The sequence below is a fragment of the Pseudophryne corroboree genome, chromosome 6, assembly GCF_028390025.1.
Source record: "Pseudophryne corroboree isolate aPseCor3 chromosome 6, aPseCor3.hap2, whole genome shotgun sequence".
Lineage (NCBI taxonomy): Eukaryota > Metazoa > Chordata > Amphibia > Anura > Myobatrachidae > Pseudophryne > Pseudophryne corroboree.
The window spans coordinates 816,148,007-816,174,187 of NC_086449.1; the positions used below are offsets into that span (position 1 = coordinate 816,148,007).

Sequence of the window (26,181 nt, forward strand, 5' to 3'; positions counted from 1 at the left end):
TTCTACACAAAGATGTAACAACTCATTGATGTCATATGACTTACTGGTTAATAGGTCTGTACACTGACCCAAGCATGTGTCTCCCCCAGCAGCTGTTTTTGGTGATGGGATTCTGGGATTCTGCTGCACTTACTGTCCTTGTGGCAGAGAGGACCAACATGTCCCTCTATGAAGTTTCCAGCGTTACTCAGACGAGCGTGTTTTGTTTCACTTCTTTCTTAAGTGCAACTGCTTTTATTTAACATTAAAAACTCTTTGTAATCGTTATTACTGTACTAGTAAAAGGAACCAGCTTAGGCCAGGACACCACAGTCCGCCTCCTCCCAGCAGGTCCTCCTTTTCTCCAGCTAGGATTTGTCCCGTCTACCTAGCAGTGGGAGCCCCTGAAGAGGCAGCGTGCTCCCATGTAGGAGACAGGACAGGCCTTAGCGGATTATTATATAGACAACTTCTCCAAGTGTTTCTAGAGGTGTGCAGTAACCCAGTTTCCCTGCTGTTCCACCTGCTCCGTTCACCGGCTGGCCAGGGTGTAACCAGCGTCTCCAAGCTCCGCCTTCGGCCTGCTACCGTGCTGTGCTTAGGCAAGCAATGTTTGGGGATTCGTCAACACCACACAGGAGTGGTAAGGCGGCGTGTCGACACATACAGAGGAGAACCGTGGTTCCAAGCGCCATGGTAGGTTAAGAGTTTGGTGGTGGCAGTGTAAACCCGCCCACTGCGCAATGGGTGGAGTCAGTAACAGGCAGTTACTGACGGTAAGCAGGAATCCCCTATGAGGTCAGGTCCCGTGTGACCTAAACATCCATTCTGTGTACTGGGGACCGTCCGGTCACAGTCACCATACAATAATCTTATTTGTTGCTTGACTGCCACACAGTATATTGACTTTTCCAGTGACCGCCAAAAAGTACAGATAGCATCTCAGTTCTCACCATACAGTACACCATTCCAGTGACCTATATTTAGTGTAGACAGCAACCCCATGAGCACCATACAGTACAGACAGTTTCCCAATGACCACCATACAGTACAGATGGTATCCCAATGACCACCATACAGTAGAGATAGCATCTTAATGACCACCATACAGTATAGATAGCATCCCAATGACCACCATACAGTATAGATAGCATACCAATGACCACCATACAGTACAGATAGCATACCAATGACCACCATACTTTACAGATAGCATACCAATGACCACCATACACTACAGCTAGCATAAAAATGACCATCATACAGTACAGACAGCAACCCAATGACCACCATACAGTATAGATAGCATACCAATGACCACCATACAGTACACATAGAATCCCAATGACTACTACACAGTACAGTAGCATACCAATGACCACCATACAGTACAGATGGCATCCCAATGACCACCATACAGTACAGATGGCATCCCAATGACCCCCATACAGCACAGATGGCATCCCAATGACCACCATACAGTAAAGATAGCATCCTAATGACCACCATACAGTACAGATAGCATCCCAATGACCACTAAACTTTACAGATAGCATATCAATGACCACCATACAGTACAGATAGCATCCCAATGACCACCATACAGTACAGATGGTATCCCAATGACCACCATACAGTACAGATGGCATCCCAATGGCCACCATACAGTACAGATGGCATCCCAATGACCACCATACAGTACAGATAGCATCCCAATGACCACCATACAGTACAGATAGCAACCCTATGACCATCATACAGTACAGATAGCATCCCAATGACTACCATACAGTAAAGATAGCATACCAATGACCACCATACAGCACAGATAGAATCCCAATGCCCACCATACAGTACAGATAGCATCCCAATGACCGCCATACAGTACATATGGCATCCCAATGATCACCATACAGTACAGATAGCATACCAATGACCACCATACTTTACAGATAGCATACCAATGACCACCATAGAGTACATATAGCATCCCAATGACCACCATACTTTACAGATAGCATACCAGTGACCACCATACAGAACAGATAGCATCCTAATGACCACCATACAGTACAGATAGCATCCCAATGACCACTAAACTTTATAGATAGCATATCAATGACCACCATACAGTACAGATAGCATCCCAATGACCACCATACTTTACAGATAGCATACCAATGACCACCATACAGTACAGATGGCATCCCAATGACCACCATACAGTACAGATGGCATCACAATGCCCACCATACAGTACAGATGGCATCCCAGTGACCACCATACAGTACAGATGGCACCCAAGTGACCACCGTACAGTACAGATGGCATCCCAATGGCCACCATACAGTACAGATGGCATCCCAATGACCACCATACAGTACATATAGCATCCCAATGACCACCATACAGTACAGATAGCATTCCAATGACCACCATACAGTACAGATAGCATCCCAATGACCACCATACAGTACAGATAGCATCCCAATGACCACCATACAGTACAGACAGCAACCCTATGACCATCATACAGTACAGATAGCATCCTGATGACTACCATACAGTACAGATAGCATCCCAAAGCCCACCATACTTTACAGATAGCATACCAATGACCACCATACAGTACAGATAGCATCCTGATGACTACCATACAGTACAGATAGCATCCCAATGCCCACCATCCTTTACAGATAGCATACCAATGACCACCATACAGTACAGATAGCATCCCAGTGACCACCATATAGTACAGATAGCATCCCAATGACCACCATTCTTTACAAATAGCATACCAATGACCACCATACAGTACAGATTGCATCTGCTGAAGCATTACCCTATAAGGGGGGGAAGGTTAGATCTGTCCTTCTCAGGGATGTTTATATCTATATCATCTAAATTTGTGCATTTATTTTGACAGATTCTTTTTTAATTGTTGGAAAATAACTGTCACTAATATTTGAATTTCTCGCATGGTAAACAAAAGAGTATATAGCTGTATTCATGATAATAATAATAAGAAGAAGAAGAAGAAGAAGAAAAAGAAAAAGAAGAAGAAATGTAATAAGCATTTTTTATGTAAATAAAATGAGTTTTCACCAATTATTTCTTCCTAAGGTATTTAGTATATTTAAGAAATAGGTCTTCACAATTTGGATCATTTCTTTAGGCAAACTGTGGGCCTAATTCAGAGATGTAGGAATTCCTGATGTTATCGCACATCTCAGATGTTTTTGATCTGCGCATGTGCACACCCGGGGCTGCGATGTCACAAACTCTTCAGTATGTTGGTGGTGCCGGTGGGGGGGAGGCAGCGTCAGGCAGCGTTACAGAAAATAGGGGAGCGTTGGCCATGTTTTCTGGACGTGCTGAAGCCAGTGAATATCTGAAGCAGCGTGAATTTCCAGACCATTGTGAGTGAGCCGAGAGTTACTCAGATGATCCCATGCTGCGTCTTCATCAGGCGCAGCAGCAGATCAGGGAAGCCAGCATGAAGCGTCTGTTTCCTGTATATTATCGTACTGCCTCTCTGTGATCTGCGCCCATCTCTGAGTCCAGACAGATGTGTGTCGGTGTTGTGGCCTCACAGATACATGACACGGTACAGTGCAGTTTATTCAATACTGTACATGTTAAATATCTGTAATATAAAAACTAAGAATTGTAAATCGTCAGACAAGGAAAACTGGTGATAGATTTCTGGTTACATAGCCATAGTTCTGTACAACTAGTTACTGTGGGGCCCATTATTAATTATGGGTCACTTACCCATGTGGAAATGCTACTTTCCAAATGTTTTTAGTAGCGGATCTATTCAGGCCCGAAGGGGCCGCCTAGAATTCAGCAAACTTTTGGAACTGAAAGTTTTGAGAATTTGCCTATGGGTTGGTTCCCGGAACCTCGCTTCTCCCTATCAGAAAGAGGTCCCCATTGTGAAGAGGGGTCCAAGCAGATCCCTATGGCCTTGCGCCCATTGCATTCATGGTCACACGTGCGCTCAGACAATCCCAGGTCAGTCCCAGCAGTGTAAAATTCCACTGCAACTCATGGTGAGTTGGATATACAATTTTGCTTCTTGGCTTCCTCATTTCCTCTCCTCTGACATTCCCTCCTTTATCCTAGGTGATTTCAACATTCCTATCTATAACCCCACAAAATCACCTGCCTCTAACCTCCTTAACCTCACCTCTTCACTTGGTCTCTCCCAGTGGACCTCCTCCCACTCCCATCTGAATGGATCTGGTTTTCACTCACCATTGTGATAATTCTGATTTCTCCAACTCCCCTTTTCCCCTCTCTGACCACCACCTGCTCTCTTTTAACTTATCTATTTCTGCTTCCCCATCTCTCCCTCTTAAAGCAACCATCTCAAAGCGTAACATTGAGGCTATTGACACTTCATCCCTATCTTCCCGACTCACTTCTTTCTCCTATTCTCTCTCACGCCCTGAACAAGCCACTTCCCTATACAATGCATCCCTTGCTCTTGACTCTGTCGCTCTGGCTACCACAATTCACCCTCGTAGATTAACACCTCAACCCTGGCACACCAAATGCACCAGATATCTTCAAAAATGCTCACGTACTGCCGAGCGACACTGGAGGAAATCACGCTCTAAGGCAGACTTCCTCCAAACGTATGCTCTCATCCTTCAGTGCTGCCCTTTCCCTTGCTAAACAATCATACTTCAAAATTCTCATCTCCTCCCAGTCTTTCAACCCCCGGCTCCTCTTTGTCACTCTCAACTCCCTCCTCTGCCCACCCCCACCTCCTCTCCCCTCCTTTCTGTCTGCTCTTGACTTGCCACTTATTTCACATCCAAGATTGACTCCATACATCAGTACATCACATCCCACCAGACCATCAGCAAACAGCCACCTCCCATCCCTTACCACCCCTCCCCTTCCCTCAAATCAACTCTGACATCTTTCTCCCAAGTATCTGGGGAGGAAGTCATGGCTCTCATCCGTTCCTCCCCCCCCCCCCACCACCACCTCTCAACTTGACCCTATCCCCTCCCGCCTCCTCCATTACCTCTCTTCTTCTGCCTGTTGCCTGTTCCCATCTTGCCCACCTTCTCAATCTCTCCCTCTCATCAGGCACTGTCCCCTCGGCCTTCAAGCGTGCACTCGTCTCCCCTATTCTTAAAAAACCTACCCTTGACCCAAACACCGTCTCCAATTACCAACCAATTTCTCTCCTCCCTTTTGCTTCCAAACTCCTTGAGCGTATTGTCTACAACCGCCTTACTTCCTTTCTTTCCTCCAACTCACTGCTGACCATTTCCAATCTGGTTTCTGTTCTCTCCACTCCACTGAAACTGCCCTCACACCAGTCTGCAATGACCTCCATGCAGCAAAATTTAAGGGCCAGTACTCTCTGCTTATTCTCCTTGACCTCTCTGCTGCTTTTGACACTGTAGACCAACCTCTCCTTTTGCAAATCCTTCACTCCCTTAGTCTGCGTTATACTGCCCTCTCCTGGCTGTCTTCCTACCTCTTTGGTCATTCCTTCTCTGTCTCCTCTCATGACACTACCTCCCGCCCACTTCCACTAACTGTTGGTGTCCCCCAAGGCTCTGTTCTTGGTCCTCTCCTTTTCTCTCTCTATACGTCCTCTGTAGGTGAACTCATTAGCTCTTTTAACTTCCAGTATCATCTCTATGCTGATGACACTCAAATCTACCTGTCCTCCCCTGACCTTTCCCCTGGTCTCCTCATTCATATATCCAACTATCTCTCTGCTATCTCTTCCTGGATGTCCCAGCACTTTCTTAAACTCAACATGTCTAAGACTGAGCTGATCATCTTCCCACCCTCCCGCATAACCTCACCTCCCAAAATCTCATTATCTATTAATGGCACTATTATCTCCTCTAGTCCCCAAGTGCGCTGTCTTGGAGTAATTCTTGACTCCTCCCTCTCCTTCACACCACACATTCAGCACCTCTCACAAACCTGCCACTTTAATCTCAAAAACATTTTCTGGATTAGACCCTTTCTCACCCAGGATGCCACCAAGACCCTTATCCACTCACTGGTCATATCTAGACTGGACTACTGTAATCTCCTCCTATCTGGCATCCCTGACAAACACCTCTCTCCACTCCAATCTATCCTCAATGCTGCAGCCCGGCTCATCTTCCTCACCAAACGCGTTACGTCCACCTCCACTCTCCTACAAGCCCCTCACTGGCTTCTCCTCCCTTTCAGAATCCAATTAAAACTTCTCAAACTTTTACATCTCTGATCTTATCTCCCTTTACTCTCCCACCCGTCCTCTTTGCTCTCCTAATGCACGCCGACTCTCCTGCCGACTGATTACTTCCTCTCACTCCTACCTTCAAGATTTTTCATGTGCTGCTCCTTTTTTCTGGAATTCTCTACCTCTCACCCTCAGACTCTCCACCTCTCTACAAAACTTCAAACGGGCTCTCAAGACCCATTTCTTCACCAAACCCAGCCAAATCTCCTCCTAACCCTCTGTTCTACGCTCTCTATGTACCCCAACTGTGTCACCCCTGTCTGTCTGCCCCTCCCCTTTAGAATGTAAGCTCTTACGCACAGGGCACTCAACCATCATGTGCTTATCCTTCTCTTACTTAACATCATCAATGGCACCAAATCCCGTGGCTTCTGCCACCCTGATACTTATTCCAGTGTCCTCTGCTGATGCAACTATGTTTATTTTCCCTGTACTTGTCTTATATTGTTTTCAACTGTAAGTCACTATTGTCCTGTTTTGATTTTTCATTTATGTACTCTATAATTGGGCGCTGCGGATCCCTTCTGGCGCAATATAAATAAAGGATAATAATAATAATAGTAATACAATAGATTATTATTGGGATGAATTATCAGTATTGTTTTTATGAACAAATTTGTACCAAGATAAATAAAAAATCTGAGATTTCTGGTGGATGACGCATCGTGCATGGACGCATCTTACTGACGCTCCTCCATACATTTCAGAAACCTGCTTCAGTTACCCTCAACAACTGTCCTTATTTGAAATACTTTGATTTTATATATATATATATATATATATATATATATATATATATTGTCCTTGCTGTGACATGGAATAAATTTGTACTTCATTTTTCACCTTTAAAAAGTCTCCGAGTGCCGCTGCTTGTCTGATGTGGAACATATATATATATATATATATCTCCTATATATTAGCCCAAGTCTGTGACTCTGTGCTAGCTGTAACGCTGGGCGGAGTTACATGGTGGGTGGAGTTATTCAAATGAGTCACAGAACTGGGCAAATCTATAGGAGACCAGCAGCAGAAGCAGATGGTATGGCCATGTCACAGGCAGGGGTGCATACCTCCCAGCTTTCTTCAGGCAGGAGGAGACACACACACACAAAAAACACCACACTGCGAAAAGGGGGCGTGGCCAACACAAGGGGGCGTGGCTTCACGGGAGGGCCCCCATTTTCATCAGTGAGGGGGCATGCCCAGCGCTCTGTAAACTACTGGCATGCCCCCAGGGGCAGATTATGAGTCTGGGGGGCCCAGGGCACTTAAGACAAGGGGCCCTATCTCATTGCTGTGCCTGCTGTGGGAGTGGGGGCGTGGCTTAATCGCGCCCACGAAGCCACGCCCCCTTATGCAAATTCCAGGGATTTTTTTTAATGGGATTTTGGCCCCTCAGCTAGAGGTAAATCCAGAGGGGGTGGTCGCTTCCCCTACACACCCGCACAGGCAGAAGAAAGCAGGGAGACTGCTGCCTCCCTGCAACACCACAGACCTGCCAATATGCAGCAGCGTGTGCTGACTGTAGCACAATGCTGCCGCTGTTACTGGCAGGACGGGGGAACTTCTGAGCTGGGACAGAGCTACTCCAGCCGGGGGTCCACTAAAACTGTGGGGCCCATGGTACGTACCCCTTGCCCCCCCCCCCTTTAATCCGGCTCTGCTGCTGGAATCCCCCCTTAATCCGTACCCCCTGATGCCCCCTCTCCCTCTGTCTCCACTAAATTCACTGCTGCTCTGCTAAGCAGAACAGTGAGTACAGGAGCTTCCCAACTGCCACCCCCCCCCCCCACCCCCCCCGCAACACCACCACCACCGCGGGACACTGGGGCCCGCGGGTGGGACAGCGGGACAGACCCTAAAAAATGGGACTGTTCCGCGAAAATCGGGACAGTTGGGAGGTATGGGGGTGAGTGAGGGGGTATGCCATACAGACTGACAGGCACCGGCAAACTGTGTGCTTGACCCCCCACATCAGCATACTCAGCAGGGTCTCACTGGCGCGGAGGAGCGTCACTTTCTGGCACACTCCACGCTTCTTAGCTGCAGTTTTGTGGGGCACCTGCCGCTGTGCAGGTTTCATACTGCCTCAATTATCTCCAGCCCCGGCAACCCCACCGCTAGCTGCAGCGCTGCCACCCGCAGTGAGGTGCGCCCAGCTCCTTCACACACTTTAGCTGGCGGGCAGCGCTGCAGAAGTCCGCGCTGCTTGCAGGCTCTGACCCCTTCCTCCCTCCAGCCACAGCGTCTCCTGGGGGCTAACCAGTCACTCCCAGTCTCCCCTTACCACAGTGCCCGGCAGCTGCGCGAGGTCTGCGGTGTGTGACTGAGGAGGGGGGGATGGATGCGGACGGGCAGAGGAAGCAGGACTCCAGCCTGAGAGAGTCAACCATACCAAGTCTCCACCAGCAGCAGATCCCAAAAGGTTGGAGTGGAACAGCAGCAGCCAGCAGCAGTGACTTCGGTAAGACACAACTGTCTGTCACCACTGTTCTGTCCCTAATACCAATCTCTCCTGTGCCCTGTGTTCTGTCATGTCCCTGTCACCCTTATCCTGGCCCTTTCACCCTTATCCTGGCCCTGTCACCCCTATCCAGGCCCTGTCACCCCTGTGCTTGCCCTGTCACCCCTATACTGGCCCTGTCACCCCTGTCCTGGTCTTGCCACCCCTACCATGGCCATGTCACCCCTATCCTGTCCCTGTCATTTCTGTCCTGGCCCCGTCGCCCCTGTCCTGGCCCTGTCACCCCTGTCCTGGCCCTGTCACCCCTGTTCTGACCCTGTCATCCCTGTTCTGACCCTGTCACCCCTGTCCTGGCCCCGTCACCCCTGTCCTGACCCTGTCACCCCTGTCCTGGCCCTGTTACTGCATACCCTCCAACTACCTTTTTAGCAGGTACAGTACCCGTAGCGCCTCCAGACCCCTCCCCAATGCACCACACGTCCGCACCTTCCCCTCTACCACATGCGGCACCCCACCCCTCCCCCACACGCTGTGCCTCCAGACCCCCTACACCATCCGCGGCTTCCACCCCTCCGCCCCTCCACCACCCACAGCACCTCCAGACCCTCTCCACCATCCACCCCCCCATATGTCTCCCCCCACACCTGCCCCCCTCCACCCACAGCATCTGCAGACACCCTCCTCCATCTGCGGTGCCCCCCTCATCCACCCCTCCCCTACCTGCCCCTCCACCACCTGCAGCACCTCCGGACCCCCTTCCCCATCCGCCGCACCACCTGTACCTGCCCCTCCCCTACTCACGGCACCTCCGGACCCCCTACCCCACCCCCGCCCCTTCCCATCCCACAGCACCTCCGGAACCCTTCACCCATCCGCAACATCCCCGCACCTGCCCCTCTCCCACCCTTGGCACCCCTGCCCTTCCCCCACCGGCAGTGCCTCCGGACCCCATCCCCCATCTGCAGCCCCCACTCCTCTGCCCCTCCCCCACCCGCAGCATCTCCCGACCCTTCCCCATCCGGGCCCCCCGCTTCCACCCTCCCCTCTACCCGCAGCATCTACAGACACCCTCCCCCATCCACAGCCCCCCCCCCCCCCCCGCACCTGCTACATTCTGTACATGGTGCCCTGCAGGTGCTGTTCATACCGTCGCAAGGGGCTGCGCCTCCTTCACCATCGCACACCCTTTCATTGTGCAATATTTAACCACTAACAAAGGAATGCAGATGATACTCCATATAACACAAATATTGAACCCCAGAAAGGCATGCAAGGGTTAAGGGGGCGTAGCCCCTTGCGACGGTGTGAAGAGCGCCCATAGGGCGCGATGAAGCACCTAGTATATATATATATATATATCTACAGCTGACGAGGGCTACCTCTGGGTTCTTTATTCAGGATGGAGGGCCAAATTCAGCATAAGTTGTAGTATTGCAAAATTCTGCAAAACTACAACTCCTTTCTCTAGCATGCGCCCAGCACAGGGCACGGTCGCCCCGCATGCCGGGTTATTCCCCCCGCTAAAATGCGAGCGATTCGCTAAACAGCAATGCGCTTGCATTTTAAGGGTAGCCCCCTGCTTTTGCAGCCTAGCTGCGAAGGAGCTCGCCGGACCACCATGTTTTGGGTCACAGCGGCTGCGTGTGACGTCACGCAGCTGCCGCGGTCCACCCCGCAATTGAAGCGGACACGCCTCCATTGTCTGGACCGTGCCCCCCATACACCGCCACAAATGTCACCACCCCCCTGCCGGGACTTAGATTCTGATCACGTGCAATCGCAAACTAAGTTCTTGTGCATGCAGCGGCGTGCACGCAGACGTGCGGAAATCGCTGGATAGCAATTTTCACTCTTCAGCGTTTTGGTGCAAACTTCTCCAAAGGCAGAGGTTCTCAAACGCGGTACTCAAGGCACCCCAATGGTCCAGGTTTTAAGTTTATCCATGCTTGACCACAGGTGGCTTAATTAGTGCCTCAGTCAATTTGATTTAACCAACTTTTCTGAGCAAACGATATACTTAAAACCTGGACCGTCAATGTACCTTGAGGACTGCTTTTCAGAGATGTTGTCCTAACTATCTCCTCCATCTCCGATGTCCTTGCTATCTGCACTGACTCCGGGCTTCGGGTTGACAGTGTGTGCAGCTGCAGGAAAGGGAAACTTCCCGCTGCTGTCGCTCTCAGAGGGACTGGAAGGTCCCTCTGCCTCCCCGCCGCACCCTCCTCCAGTGTTTGCTGTGCTGCCGATCGGTCAGCACGGCAATATCACCCTCCCCTATCCCCCTGGCAGCTGCAGATAATAGCAGCTGCTGGGGAATTGTAAATGAACCCCCACAAGCCCCCGTGTACCTGGTGGCTGTCCGGCAATTAAAATAAAAGTCGCGATGGTCGCAATGTTTTCAATGTTCCCGATGTTCCGATGGTGACAACCGATTTTCGGATGTTTTGGGGCGGTTTTATGATTATTTCTACAAACATTAAAAAATAATATATATATTTTAACTAAAATCGTTTTGGATAGGATGAAATACGTGTTCTTCATCTAATTCACTCAGAAAAAAAAAAGACAATTTCTGAGCGGCTTTTGAAAAAAAAACAATTGTCAGTTAAGTAGTAAACAATTTATATCTCGCTCCTCAAACTTTTTTTTTTTTTTTTTAAGTCTCTGACCCTTTCGGTTGCTAAAAACTCTCTGTTTCATGATCTATGGGGGTCATTTCGAGTTGATCGCTCGCTACGGATTTTCGCAGCACAGCGATTATGACAGAACGGGGCTAATCTGAGCATGCGTATGCACCGCAATGCGCGCGCGCACGGCGTACGAGTACAAACAGGTTTGGCGAACGCAAGGAGAATGACAGGAAGTGGGAGTTTCTGGGTGTCAACTGACCGTTTTCTGGGAGTGTTTGGAAAAACGCAGGCGTGGCCGGGCGTTTGCTGGGTGGGTATCTGACGTCATTACCCGGACCTTCGTCACAGCAATCATCGCACAGAATAAGTAACTGCAGGGCTGGTCTTATTCTGCACAAAATGTGTTTGCTGCTGCGCGGCTGCACAGGCGTTCACACTCCTGCAAAGCGAAAATACACTCCCCCGTGGGCGGCGACTATGCGTTTGCACGGCTGCTAAAAGTAGCTAGCGAGCGATCAACTCGGAATGAGGGTCTATGACAGTTGTCATTCCAAAAATATGATTAACACGATTTTCTCCTAACTTATCAGGTTTTTTGCAATCTGTATTATACATGATGACAGACTGTATGTTCTTTATTATTTTACTTCCTTACCCTTGTTCTCCTTCCGTACTATGGTACTATGAGCATAATTCAGCATGATTTGTAGTTCTGCGAGAATTGTCTAACATGCGAGGGGCCGCCCAGCACAAAGCAAGACCATCCTGCATTCCAGGTCGTCCGTCCGTCCCCCCCCCTTTGAAGGCAGTCGACGGGCACCCATGTTTCAGGTATCAGCGGCTGCATGTGACGTCACGCAGCCACTGCGGCCCGCCCCACAAATGGACCGGAAACGCCTCTGTTGTCCAGACCTCCCCCAAACGGCGCGTCTATGCCTACAAAACGCTGCGTCAATGCCCCATTCCAGCCCCCCGCCGGGACTTAGACTGCGATTGCGTGCATTTGCAGTTTAAGTCCTCACACATGCGCGCAGAGGTGTGCGCACATGCAAAAAAAGTGTTAAAATCTGCAAATAGCGATTTTAGCACTGCAGCGATCCGTGCTGAATTAGGTCCTATGCAATCCATAGCAGTGCGCATGCAGTAGGGGGTGTAAAACAGCTTCTTGCTGAATTTGTGATCCCGGCACTGCACCACATCACAGCCTGGGATCAACATCGCCACTCAGCTTACTCAGAATCGCCTTCGCAGGGCGGCTTGCGAGGCCAAGGAAACGGCATCTTGCAATGCAGTTTTGGCATCGCCACTCCCTGAAAACAGGGGGCGACATGCCCCCTTTTCTGGAAGTGCCGGCTGCCCCCACCCCTTCTCCTGGATGACCTCTGCTTGTCAATCAGGCAGAGGCGTTCGCAATCCTGCGATGCGATCGCAGGACCAATTCTGTACATTTGTAGAACGGTTCCTGCGCCAGCGGTTTCCCGATAATTGGGAAATAGCGCAGGGGATCGCTTATACCTGAATATCCCCCTATGTTTCATATAGGTCACTATATGTAAAAAGAAATCTACACACTGCAGCGTTTTACAAGCTCAGACGTCTGTCATTAAGAGCACATTTATCTCCCCTCTCCTTGTTCCTACGCCCCAGTACTCCTCTGTTCTGCTGATCAGACTGTGTAGCAGAGCCCTTTCTAGACATTTTGGATCCCATTGAGAACACTAAAAAAATGCAGCCCGCCCATATGCATATAAAAAAATTATATTTGTGCACGCCCCCCCAAAAGGGAGCGTGGATGCGCAGTAATGGGAGTGGCTTTCCTGCAATGGGTGTGGCCTTGCAGGAAAATGCTACTTTTCACCTACATAGTGTCCCTGACACTATATTATACCCCACACAGTAATACCCCTGACACCATATTATACCCCACACAGTAATGCCCCTGACAACATATTATACCCCACACAATAATGCCCCTGACACCATATTATACCCCACACAGTAATGACTCATACACCATATTATGCCCCACACAGTAATGACTCATACACCATATTATACCCCACACAGTAATGCCCCTGACACCATATTATACCCCACACAGTAATGCCCCTTACACCATATTATGTCCCACACAGTAATGCCCCTAGCACCATATTATGCCACACACAGTAATGCCCCTGACACCATATTATGCCCAACACAGTAATGATCCATACACCATATTATGCCCCACACAGTAATGCCCCAGACGCCATATTATACCCCACACAGTAATGCCCCTTACACCATATTATGCCCCCAATGTAATGCCCCTTACACCATATTATGCCCCACACAGTAATGCCCCTTACACCATATTATGCCTCACACAGTAATGCCCCTGGCGCCATATTATGCCCCACACAGTAATGCCCCTTACACCATATTATGCCCCACACAGTAATTCCCCTTACACCATATTATGCCCCACACAGTAATGCCCCAGACACCATATTATGCTCCACACAGTAATGCATCTGTCACCATTATAAGCACCCAGTTATGCTCCTGTCACCATATTATGCCCCACACAGTAATTCCCCTTACACCATATTATGCCCCACACAGTAATTCCCCTTACACCATATTATGTCCCACACAGTAATGCCCTGACGCCATATTATGCCCCACACAGTAATGCCCCTTTCACCATATTATGCCCCACACACTAATGCCCCTTTCACCATATTATGCTCCACACAGTAATGCCCCTGACACCATATTATGCCCCACACAGTAATGCCCCTGACGCCATATTATGCCCCACACACTAATGCCCCTTTCACCATATTATGCTCCACACAGTAATGCCCCTGACACCATATTATGCCCCACACAGTAATGCCCCTGACACCATATTATGCCCCACACATTAATGCCCCTTACACCATATTATGCCCCACACATTAATGCCCCTTACACCATATTATTCCCCACACAGTAATGCCCCAGACACCATATTATGCCCCACACATTAATGCCCCTTACACCATATTATGCCCAACACAGTAATTCCCCTTACACCATATTATGCCCCACACAGTAATGCCCCTTACACCATATTATGCCCCACACAGTAATTCCCCGTACATTATATTATGCCCAACACAGTAATTCCCCTTACACCATATTATGCCCCTTACACCATATTATGCTCCACACAGTAATGCATCTGTCACCATTATAAGCACCCAGTTATGCTCCTGTCACCATATTATGCCCCCACTTTAATGCCCCTTACACCATATTATGCCCTACACAGTAATACCCCTGACGCCATATTATGCCCCACACAGTAATGCCCCTTTCACCATATTATGCCCCACACACTAATGCCCCTTACACCATATTATGCCCCACACACTAATGCCCCTTTCACCATATTATGCTCCACACAGTAATGCCCCTGACACCATATTATGCCCCACACAGTAATACCCCTTACACCATATTATGCCCCACACAGTAATGCCCCTGCCACCATTATAAGCACCCAGGTATGCTCCTGTAACCATATTATGCCCCCACTGTAATGCCCCTGTCATCATATTTTGCCCCTACTGTAAAACAGTATGCCACATTACCTGTTCGTTGTCAAGGAGTGCTGCTCTTTGTCAGGGGATCCCCCAGCCCCCACCGCCGGTCTCTGCAGTCCCGGTGGAAACCGCTGTTCGCACGTGCCCCCAGTTCAAAATATTGAAAATGACCTTCTCAATATGGCCGCCACCTCCTCTAGCATCCTTAATAACTCTCTTCTATGAGGCAGTGGCCATTTTGGGAGGGACATTCTCAATAGTATTCCAGACGGAATATTGTAACATGCAGTTGCCGTGTCGGCAGACCCCGTGCACAGCTCGCCCGGCCCTAGAAACGGCACTATTGTGTAGTTTTGCATACATTTAAATATTAGAAAGCTTGTTGTTATGCTATAATCCTTTTTTACATATCTATCTAAAGGAATAACTTTGTTTCTCCTATTATTTGGAATAATGGCCCTCATTCCGAGTCGTTCGCTCGGTAATTTTCTTCGCATCGCAGTGAAATTCCGCTTAGTACGCATGCGCAATATTCGCACTGCGACTGCGCCAAGTAATTTTACAATGAAGATAGTATTTTTACTCACGGCTTTTTCTTCGCTCTGGCGACCGTAGTGTGATTGACAGGAAATGGGTGTTACTGGGCGGAAACACAGCGTTTTCGGGGCGTGTGGATAAAAACGCTACCGTTTCCGGAAAAAACGCAGGAGTGGCCGGAGAAACGGGGGAGTGTCTGGGCGAACGCTGGGTGTGTTTATGACGTCAAACCAGGAACGACAAGCACTGAACTGAACGCAGATGCCGAGTAAGTCTGAAGCTACTCTGAAACTGCTAAGTAGTTTGTAATCGCAATATTGCGAATACATCGGTCGCAATTTTAAGAAGCTAAGATTCACTCCCAGTAGGCGTAGGCTTAGCCTGAGCAACTCTGCTAAATTCGCCTTGCGAGTGATCAACTCGGAATGAGGGCCAATGTGTTTCTTGTGTATGTTTATCTGACTTGTTGTTTGTCTCTTTGTATGGTTGTACATCTTTAACAATTTTCTAGCAATAAAAAACATTTATTTTTTTTAAACCTTGAATTTTGATTTAAGCGACTATGGTGGTCATGCCGAGTTGATCGCTAGCTGCCGTTGTTCGCAGCGCAGCGTTCAGGCTAAAAATCGGCATTTCTGCGCAAGCGTATGGTGCGCAGTGCGCACGCACGTCGTACTTTCACAAAAGTCGACGTAGTTTCACACAAGGTCTAGCGACGCTTTTCAGTCGCACTGCTGGCCGCAGAGTGATTGACAGGAAGTGGGTGTTTCTGGGAGGTAACTGACCGTTTCCGGGAGTGTGTGTAAAAACGCAGGGGTGTCAGATACGAACACGGGCGTGCCTGGAAAAACGCAGGCGTGGCTGGCCAAACGCAGGGCGTGTTCGTGATGTCAAAACAGGAACTAAACAGTCTGCAGTGATCGCTAGCTAGGAGTAAGTCTGGAGCTGCTCAGAAACTGCACAATCTTTTTTTGTAGCAGCGCTGCGATCCTTTCGTTCGCACTTCTGCTAAGCTAAGATACACTCCCAGAGGGCGGCGGCCTAGCGTTTGCACTGCTGCTAAAAGCAGCTAGCGAGCGATCAACTCGGAATGAGGGCCTATAGTGTGATCCTTGCAAAAAACAAAAAGTTATAATTATCATCTTATAAAATGACCTTTACTGTTTTCAATATAAGTACATGTCCTGCATGATGTCCCTTTATTATTATTATTATTATCCTTTATTTATATGGCGCCACAAGGGATCCACAGCGCCAATTGCACAATACATAATCAAATGAGCAAACAAGAAAACAGCACTTACAATTCAAGACAATATAGTACAGGTACAGAAAACTCGGGGTTAGGTTCCATCACAGGGAGTATGGAGTATAAGATAGTGTAAGTAAGAAAAGGAAAGGAACATGAGGAAAGAAGTCCTGCTCTTGCGAGCTTACAATCTAAAAGGTGAGGGGCTAACAGACCGGGGTGACACAGAAGGGGTAGACAGTGAGCATAGACAAGAGGGTTAGGAGGAGAGTTGGCTGGGTTTGGTGAAGAAGTGGGTCTTGAGAACCCGTGTGAAGTTTTGTAGAGAGGTGGAGAGTCGGATGGGGAGAGGTAGAGAATTCCAGAGATAGGGAGCAGCACGTGCAAAATCTTGTAGGTAGGAGTGGGAGGAGGTAATCAGTAGGCAGGAGAGATGGCGTGCATTAGCAGAGCAAAGAGGATGGGTGGGAATGTAAAGAGAGATAAGGTCAGAGATGTAAGAGGGAGAAGAGTGGGTGAGAGCTTTGTAGGTGATTCAGAGAAGCTTGAATTGGATCCTGAATGGGAAGGGAAATCAGTGAAGGGGTAGCAAGAGAGGGGATGTGGATGTAGTACGTTTGGTGAGGAAGATGAGACGGGCAGCAGTATTGAGGATAGATTGGAGTGGAGTGAGGCATTTTTGAGGGAGGCCAGACAGGAGGAGATTGCAGTAGTCTAATCTGGAGATGACCAGTGAGTGGATAAGAGTCTTAGTAGCATCCTGGGTGAGAAAGGGTCTGATCCTGGAGATGTTTTTGAGATGGAAATGGCAGGTTTGTGAGAGGTGCTGAATGTGTGGTTTGAAGGAAAGGGAGGAGTCAAGGATTACTCCAAGACAGCGCACTTGGGGGCTAGAGGAGATAGTAGTGCCATCAATAGATAATGAGATTGTAGGAGGTGAGGTTATGCGGGAGGGAGGGAAGATGATCAGCTCGGTCTTACATATATTAAGTTTAAGAAAGCGCTGGGACATCCAGGAGGAGATAGCAGAGAGACAGTTGGAGATACGAGTGAGGAGAGCAGGGAAAGGTCAGGAGAGGAAAGATAGATTTGAGTATCATCAGCATAGAGATGATATTTGAAGTCAAAAGAGCTAATGAGCTCACCTAATGAGGATGTGTAGAGAGAGAAAAGGATTATATGTGTCCCTTACAGTGGCGGATTTAGGGGGGGGGCACCAAGGCACGTGCCCCCCCTGTCATTTTTAGTGCAGACTGACATGCGGACGAGTGTCCGCATGTCAGTCTGCGGTCTCGTTTCGTCCCCTGCTGTTAGGAGGGACACGGAGGGCACAGTGCACGCCTCTCCTGTGTCCCTCCTGTGTCTCCGGCGGCCGCTGGTCTCATAATGGAAGTGTCGTTCGTGAGCACTTCCTTTATTACAGTGACCCGCGGCCGCCGGAGACCCAGGAGGGACACAGGGAGGCGTGCACTGTGCCCTCCGTGTCCCTCCTAACAGCAGGGGAGCGGGGGGAGCAGCGGCGGCGGCGGAGGAAGGGGGGGGATGGGGGACGCACTGGGGGGGAATATCTGGCACTGGGGGCATATTTGCAGGGAGGGGGGGGGGGAATATCTGGCACTGGGGACATATATGGCACTGGGGGGAATATCTGGCACTGGGGGCATATCTGGCACTGGGGGGGGGATATCTGGCACTGGGGGCATATGTGGCACTGGGGGGGGATATCTGGCACTGGGGGGAATAACTGGCAGGGAAGGGATATCTGGCACTGGGGCATTGTCTGGCACTGGGGGCATATGTGGCACTGGGGGGGGGGAATATCTGGCACTGGGGCATATGTGGCAATGGGGGCATATATAGCACTGGGGGCATATGTGGCACTGTCGGGGAATATCTGGCACTGGGGGTATATGTGTACCTGGCACATGGGGGGGCTATATTTGGCACTGGGGGCATGTGAGTACCTGGCACCGTGGGGGAATATCTGGCACTGGGGACATATGTGGCACTGGGAGCACAGCCCTAGCAACAAGGACTACCTCCTAGCAACGAGCATGACACCCAGTGCATGAAACCCCTGGCAACGAGCATGACACCCAGTGCATGAAACCCCTGGCAACGAGCATGACACCCAGTGCATGAAACCCCTGGCAACGAGCATGACACCCTGAGCATGAAAACCTCTGGCACCGTGCATGGAACCAAGAGCATGAAACCCCTGGCAACGAGCATGACACCCAGTGCATGAAACCCCTGACAACGAGCAGGTATTTGAAAAGTAATTAGAAGCCTTACTGTAGGACTTAATGTGTAATGGGCATTACGGTGTGTGGCATAATGTATCACGGACATTGCGGTGTGTGTCATAATGTGTCGCAGGCATTACGGTGTATGGTATACTCTATCGCTGGCATTGTGATATGTGGTATAATGTCTCAGGGTCATTGCAGTGTGTGGCATAATGTATCACGGACATTGCGGTGTGTGTCATAATGTGTCAGGCATTACGGTGTGTGGTATACTATATCACGGGCATTGTGGTATGTGGTATAATGTCTCAGGGTTATTACAGTGTGGCATAATATATAACGGGCATTGCGGTGTGTGGCATAGGGTATAACGGGCATTGCGGTATGTGTCACAGGCATTACGGTGTATGGTATACTATATCACGGGCATTGTGGTATAATGTCTCAAGGTCATTGCAGTGTGTGGCATAATGTGTCCCAGACATTGTATGTGCTATAATGTATCAGGGGCAGTGCAGTGTGTAGCATAATGTATAACGGGCATTGCGATTCCTGTCATAATGTGTCACAGGCATTACGGTGTGTGGCATAATGTGTCTGGGGCATTACAGTGTGTGCATATTGTGTCATGTGCATTATTGTGTGCGGCATAATGTCTAAGGGCCATTGCAGTATGTGGAATAATGTATACTGGGCATTACTATAAGGAGGAAAAATGACAAATAATGTAAGGGGCATGAATCAGGATTATTTTTCTTTTCTGTGGTGGCCAACGTCTGGGCGTGCAGGTTGCAAAACTGGGGTATAAGGTAGTCTTTTCCTGCAATACCACGCCCATTCCAACGAAGCCACGCCCATTCCAACGAAGCCACGTCCCTTATGGTGCCCCCCCTGTAATTTTTTTCTGGATCCGCCCCTGGTCCCTTATACCCCTTTCACATTGCACAAATAACCCGGTATTGACCCGGCATATTGCCAGGTCGACACGCGTCAGTGTGCGGTGTGAAAGGGCCATGTCCAAATTCCCGGGTTGCCTGACCCGGTAAATCAACCCGGGTAATAAGAAGGGCTATTCCCGGGTTGAATACCGGGTCAGGCGCAGTGTGAATGGTTTGCCTGGTCGATGCGACCCGGTACCCATTCACAGCACAGGGGTAGGCAGTGCGGAGATGAGCTCATCTCCCAGCGACGCCTCCGCCCCCGCTGCTAGCTCCGCCCCCTGCCACTATGGCAACCGACCTGGTGATTTGCCGGGTCAGGAAGCAAGAAAATAGTCTCCAATGCTGGATCCCACCCGGGAAGGACCCGTTTCCAATTCCCGGGTGGGACCCGGCATTGGAGATGTGAAAGCGGTATTAGTGTAACTGAGCCTGTAGCTATAATCTGAGTGATTAACTCAGCCTCGCCCTGTGTGCAGAATGTGACCTCACTGATATCTGAGTGTCAGAGACTTTCACTTTCACTTCCCTCTTCTGCTTCCAGCGATGGCGTCTGCTGATCTGAGACAGGAGCTGGACTGTTCCATCTGCCTGAGCATTTATACAGATCCTGTAACCCTGAGATGTGGCCACAACTTCTGCCAGATCTGTATTGATCGTGTGTTGGACACACAGGAGGGATGGTCAGAAGCGTATACTTGTCCTGAATGCAGGGCAACGTTCAGAAGACGTCCTGTACTGCAGAGGAACATAACTCTGTGTAACATAGTGGGGAGTTTCCTGTCTACTCGGCCAGATCAGGAGGAGACTGGGATCTTCTGCACTTACTGCATTCACTCTACTGTACCTGCCGCTAAATCCTGTCTGCTGTGTGAGGCTTCTCTGTGTGATAATCACCTGAGAGTACACAGCAAGTCAGCAGAGCACGTCTTATGTGATCCCACCACTGCCCTGGGGAACAGGAAATGCTCCGTCCATAAGAAGGTCCTGGAGTATTACTGCGCTGAGGATGCTGCTTGTATCTGTGTGTCCTGTAGGCTGGATGGAGAACATCAAGGACACCATGTGGAGATGCTGGATGAGGCCTCTGAGAAGAAGAAGGAGAAGCTGAGAAATGTTCTGCAGAAACTGACCACAAGGATAATGGAGACTGATAAAAGAGTCCAGAGTCTGCAGGAGCGCAGGAGAGAAGAACAGGGAAAAGCAGCTGGTGTAACAGAGACAGTCACTGCCCTGTTTAGAGACATCAGGAGACAGCTGGAAGACCTGGAGAAGAGAGTCCTGAGTGAGATCTCCAGGCAGGAACGGCGCATTTCACTCTCTATCTCTGATCTGTTCCAGCAGCTGGAAATAAAGAAGGACGAGCTGTCCGGGAAGATGCGTCACATTGAGGAGCTGTGTAACATGTCTGACCCGGTGACTGTCTTACAGGAACCAGACACAGGGGACTTGTGTGATACTGAGGACACAGAGAGACATGATAACCAGGTCCGTGGTGCAGGAGATCTGGATGTGGGTCTCATCTCAGGGACATTACACACATTGGCCCTCATTCCGAGTTGATCGCTAAGTTTTTCGGTCGCACAACATATTCGCAAAGTTGCGTTAATGTAGTAAATATGCGAACCTCCGCCCCCAACGTATTTTTGCACATTCGTACGCAGTATTACACAAAGTGGGCGTACGCCAAATGACATCGCAGTAATGCGAAACCCTCGCAGCATTGCGAATCCATCGCAATAACACATACTTAATCGTAAAAATACTAAGTTTTAGTAGATTTACACATTTTACCGTAAAAGTGCACACTTTTAAGGAAAAACGCACAAAAATGTTTTTTTAAAGCTATTAAGTGAAATTACACCATTCCTTTTAAAGTCAACAAGCCCTTTTCAATAACGAATCCAATTAGTGTAATGATTGATAATGTTCCTAAACAATTAAGTCTGCAAAAAAAACCAGATTAACACTTTGTTGCCATAATTGCCCATCAACATGTAAAAGTGTATAATTTTTTTTTTCCCTTTGTTTGTTTTTAAAGGTGTTGTTTGTGAATGAAGGTGTTTACATGTTTCTTAACACAATAATCTCCTGTTTTTTTTGTTAATAATCTAACGTAAGATGTGTGTAATGTTTTTTGCAAACAATTTCTGCCTGCCAATCAGCTGATCCTTTTTTGCATTAATAAACACAACACCCGGTTAACTTTAATCAACTTTTTTTATTTTATTTTTTAAAATAAATCAGTTTTTTTTTCCATAAAATAAACAAAATCATGCAAATTTTTGCAAATTATCAACACAATGCATTAATCCTTGCAGGTGTTGGCGCATGGTGTAAAGAATGCCTCCAAAACTTGTAGGATCTCCAACTGCAACATCTGAAATTAAGATGCAACACAAACATTAATAACTTAATTACATTACTTATTATCCAAGCAAGGCGCAAAGCACACTTAAATGCAGGCATGTCCAAACTGCTGGACTCCAGCTGTTGTGAAACTACATATACCAGCATGCCTTGACACAGTTTTGTGGTCAGGGAATGCCAAAGCTGTGTCAGGGCATGCTGGGATGTGTAGTTTCTCAACAGTTGGAGGGCCGCAGTTTGGACAGGCCTGCTTTAATGGCAAAGTTACTACATCCTGCCTGTTTTATGGTACAATCATTAGCAGAACAACACACAAGCCTGCTCAGCCTTTTTTTAAGATTTTAAAGTGTTCCAGACCATGGGTTACATTTACTACTATGTGAGTTATATTTAAGATGGAACGTTGCCCATAGCAAACAAGCAAAAATATGAATATTATATTGTAGAAGTGGTTCCCAATTTTTAAAGTATAATCTTATTGGTTGCTATGGCCGACATCCCATGTTAAAGATAACTACCATCTTCGTCAATGTTACACCATGTTGGCATTCATTCCCATTTGGTTTTTTTTTTATTTTTTATTTTTATTTTTTTAGGGTGTTGGTCCTGCATCATCACACTGCATATCAACATCTTCAGAAGGACAACATATCCTAGCATGCCCACACTCCATGAAAGCTGCCCTTACTAAATAAGGTCAAACAGGTTTGACTTTATCCAATAATCATTTTGTGAGTGTAACTTTCACACCACAAATCATTGGGTCGTTAGGCTGCCTAACAAAGTGAAGCATGTGATTTGTAAGTGTAAATATTAAGAATACACAGGCACAAGTGTAAAAGAACAACAACATACTAAACTCCACTCAGGTCTAACTGTTTCCCTGAAAACCTAACACATATAAACCCTGTTGTCCTGCCAACCCTGTTGACCTAATGAGTGTCGACCTAGAGTGGACACACAAAACATGGCACACATAAACACTGGACATATAATGACACTCAAATAAATGTAAATGCAACATGTACACCATGAAGAAAAACACAATTAATTTTCCTTGGTACAAGAATTCCAACAGTACAACACTGCATGTTTTGTCATTGTAAGTGTAAGTAGGTAATCATTTTTAACAAAATGTTAAAACACTTACTTTCCTCTGCAACATGAAGACTCCCTGAACTGTCTTCAGGGGCTTCCTCTGCCCATTCACTGGGTGGGGATGGCGGCTGGATGGGGGAAGGCGGCTGGATGGGGGAAGGAGGAGGGATTGGGGAAGGAGGCTGGATGGGGGAAGGAGGCTGGATGGGGGAAGGAGGCTTGATGGGGAAGGAGGCTGGATGGGGGAAGGAGGTTGGATTGGGGATGTAATTTCAGAGGGTGGGTCTGATTGAGAGGGCGAGGGGGGCGGTGAAAATGTTAGGCCAATAGAGGGTGAGGGGGGCTGAGAAGGTGAGTTGGAAGTAGAAGGAGAAGGGGTATGGGAAGGAGGAGAAGGGGTCACAGAAAGAGAAGGAGAGGTTGGCTGAGAAGGGGAGTGGAAAGTGGAGTGGGCCTGGGAAGCTGAGGGGGCCTGGGAAGCTGAGGGGGCCTGGGAAGCTGAGGGTGACTGGGAAGCTGAGGTGGATTGTGAAGCTGAGGGTGATTGGGAAGCTGAGGGGGATTGGGAAGCTGAGGGGGAGTGAGAAGGGGAGGGGGAGTGAGAAGGGGAGGGGGAGTGAGAAGGGGAGGGGGACTGGGAAGTGGAGGGGGAGTGAGAAGGGGAAGGGTGCTGAGCTGGTGCATCATGTGGTGCTTGCCGTTGTGGTCGTCCTAGAATGATTGTTAAAATATAATTCAATTTGCATGTTAAATTACATACTAATCAATTGTAATTTTCACTGTTCGGTTCCATGTAAAAGAAAGTTTTTTTAAGAATTTAAAAAAAATAATTATTCAAACCTCTTCATGTTGCCCACTGCAAACAAAATTATGAAATTAAAAAATTTTGTCGGTCATTCCTGTATCTATTCCATTGAGACATATTGATTTGTCTAGCCAACATCACCAGATCACTATTCAAGCTACCTTATTATATAGACAGCACTGATCAAGTTTTTTGGTACAGTTTCCTGCCTGGTTACTAATTATGTAAAACATGCACTTGTTTAGGGACACTTTGCTACAGTCAGTAATGTTTGCCCTAACCACACACACTGTCCTATTTTTTCAAAATGTTCACTCAGTGTTGCAATTAGCCTACCACTTAGTGAAAATTTGCACTATTTATGCTAATAATCTTATGTAATGTTACTTACTGCGTGCATGCATAGTGCGGATTTGCTGGCGGATCTCCGCCAACAGCTCTGGAGTCCTCCTTCGGAGATCACTCCATCTCCGCTCTAACTGGATGATGGTCCGCCTGCTGCGGACGCGAGACCGCAGCAGGCGACGGACCTCCGCGTAGGCCTCGCGCTTAACACGATTGGGGATGAATCGCCCAACGCGGCCTACGCGGCGGTCCATCACCGCAACCAGGACGCGGAGCTCCCGCCTGGTGAAAGGTGCCGCACGCATCATGGCAATGGCGTTTTCCTTATTTGGGCATATATTTATAATGTCTGTTAGCATGTGATTGGTCCACAATCTATGCTGTCATATGTCATTTATAATAACTTTATTGATCTTTGCAATGCTGTGAAGAGCAGAGTGTTATTTCGCACGAGCGGAACTACGCATTCGCATAAGCAAATTTTAAGCAAAACACAACCAAAAAATTTAAAACAAAAAAACACAGACACAGACACACACACAGTTTTAGATCAATTTATAAACATATCTGAGTACTCACCTCAGTTTGTGTGGTCTTTCAGCTGGACATTCACAAAGTGGGCAACATTCAGTTTCATTTGTTTGTGTTTTTGTTTAAATAATCATGATGTTAGAATAGTAAAAAAATAAGGACACTATTTAGCAACATCACAGTATTGTTTTACACAAAATTAAATTGTCAGCTTAACGTGTTATTGTTTTTTGAAGATTAAAAAAAAAACAGATTCAAACACACAAAAAGCATTACACAATGACCTTACAATAGCAAACACAATTTCTACATTTAAATTAAAAATGATGCATACTGTGCTTTTATTTTGGTAACAATAGAGTAAAAAAAAACACTATACCTGAAAAATTCAGCAACAATGCTTGCCCTGACTTGGCTCCCCCTCCTTGTAACACTCCCCCCACCGAAGTGTCGGACAACCCCTGGCAACTCATCAGGCAATTCCTCTGTCTGAGGAAGCTCTACGCTACTCCTTACCGCGATATTGTGGAGTATAGCGCACAGGACCACTATTTTACTTGCCATCTCTGGCGAATACATGATGTCGCCACCAGTGCGGTGGAGCACACGAAACCGCCCTTTAAGGACCCCAATTGTGCGCTCCACCAGCTGCCTAGTGGCAGTAAGCGCGGAGTTAAATGCCGTCTGTGGTCCTGGCCTGGGATTACGGTAAGGAGTCATGAGCCAGGGGGTGCAAGGATATCCACGGTCTCCTGTTTGAGGAAAAAAAAAAATTAGAAATAGTCAATTTGGAAAAATATACAAAATTTTGAACAAAATATGTGCAACAACTCACCCAATAACCACATGTCTGCTCGTTGACTTGATCTTAATCTGTGCCATATCCCTGACTGTCTAATGACATACGCATCATGGGAACTTCCAGTAAACTTTGCGTTCAGGGAAAGGATCTGGAGGGATGGCCCACAAACAACCATTACATTCAGAGAATGAAACAGTTTCCTGTTTCTATAAATTTCTTCATTATGTTTTGGTGGCTGAATAGCTACATGTGTGCCATCCACAACCCCAATAACATGTGGGAAGCGACTACCACCTTCCGCAAATTGCCGCTTCACCACATCTAGGGCACCAACATCC

At 48.0% G+C, this 26,181-nt stretch overlaps 1 protein-coding gene and 1 long non-coding RNA gene across 2 annotated transcripts; one reads left to right on the plus strand and one right to left on the minus strand.

Moving 5' to 3' along the window:
* Window positions 1-20,429: 20,429 nt before the first annotated feature.
* LOC134935780 (E3 ubiquitin/ISG15 ligase TRIM25-like) lies at window positions 20,430-22,360 on the plus strand. Its single transcript, XM_063930614.1, has one exon. The coding sequence runs from the start codon at window positions 20,439-20,441 to the stop codon at window positions 21,453-21,455; it is 1,017 nt and encodes a 338-aa protein (XP_063786684.1). The 5' UTR covers window positions 20,430-20,438; the 3' UTR covers window positions 21,456-22,360.
* Window positions 22,361-23,429: 1,069 nt separating this feature from the next.
* Window positions 23,430-25,603, minus strand: LOC134935779 (uncharacterized). Its single transcript, XR_010180399.1, has 3 exons — window positions 25,421-25,603; window positions 25,090-25,111; window positions 23,430-24,071 (listed from the first exon to the last, which is right to left on the minus strand). It is a non-coding gene; the product is annotated as an uncharacterized LOC134935779 (long non-coding RNA).
* Between the last annotated feature and the right edge of the window lie 578 nt (window positions 25,604-26,181).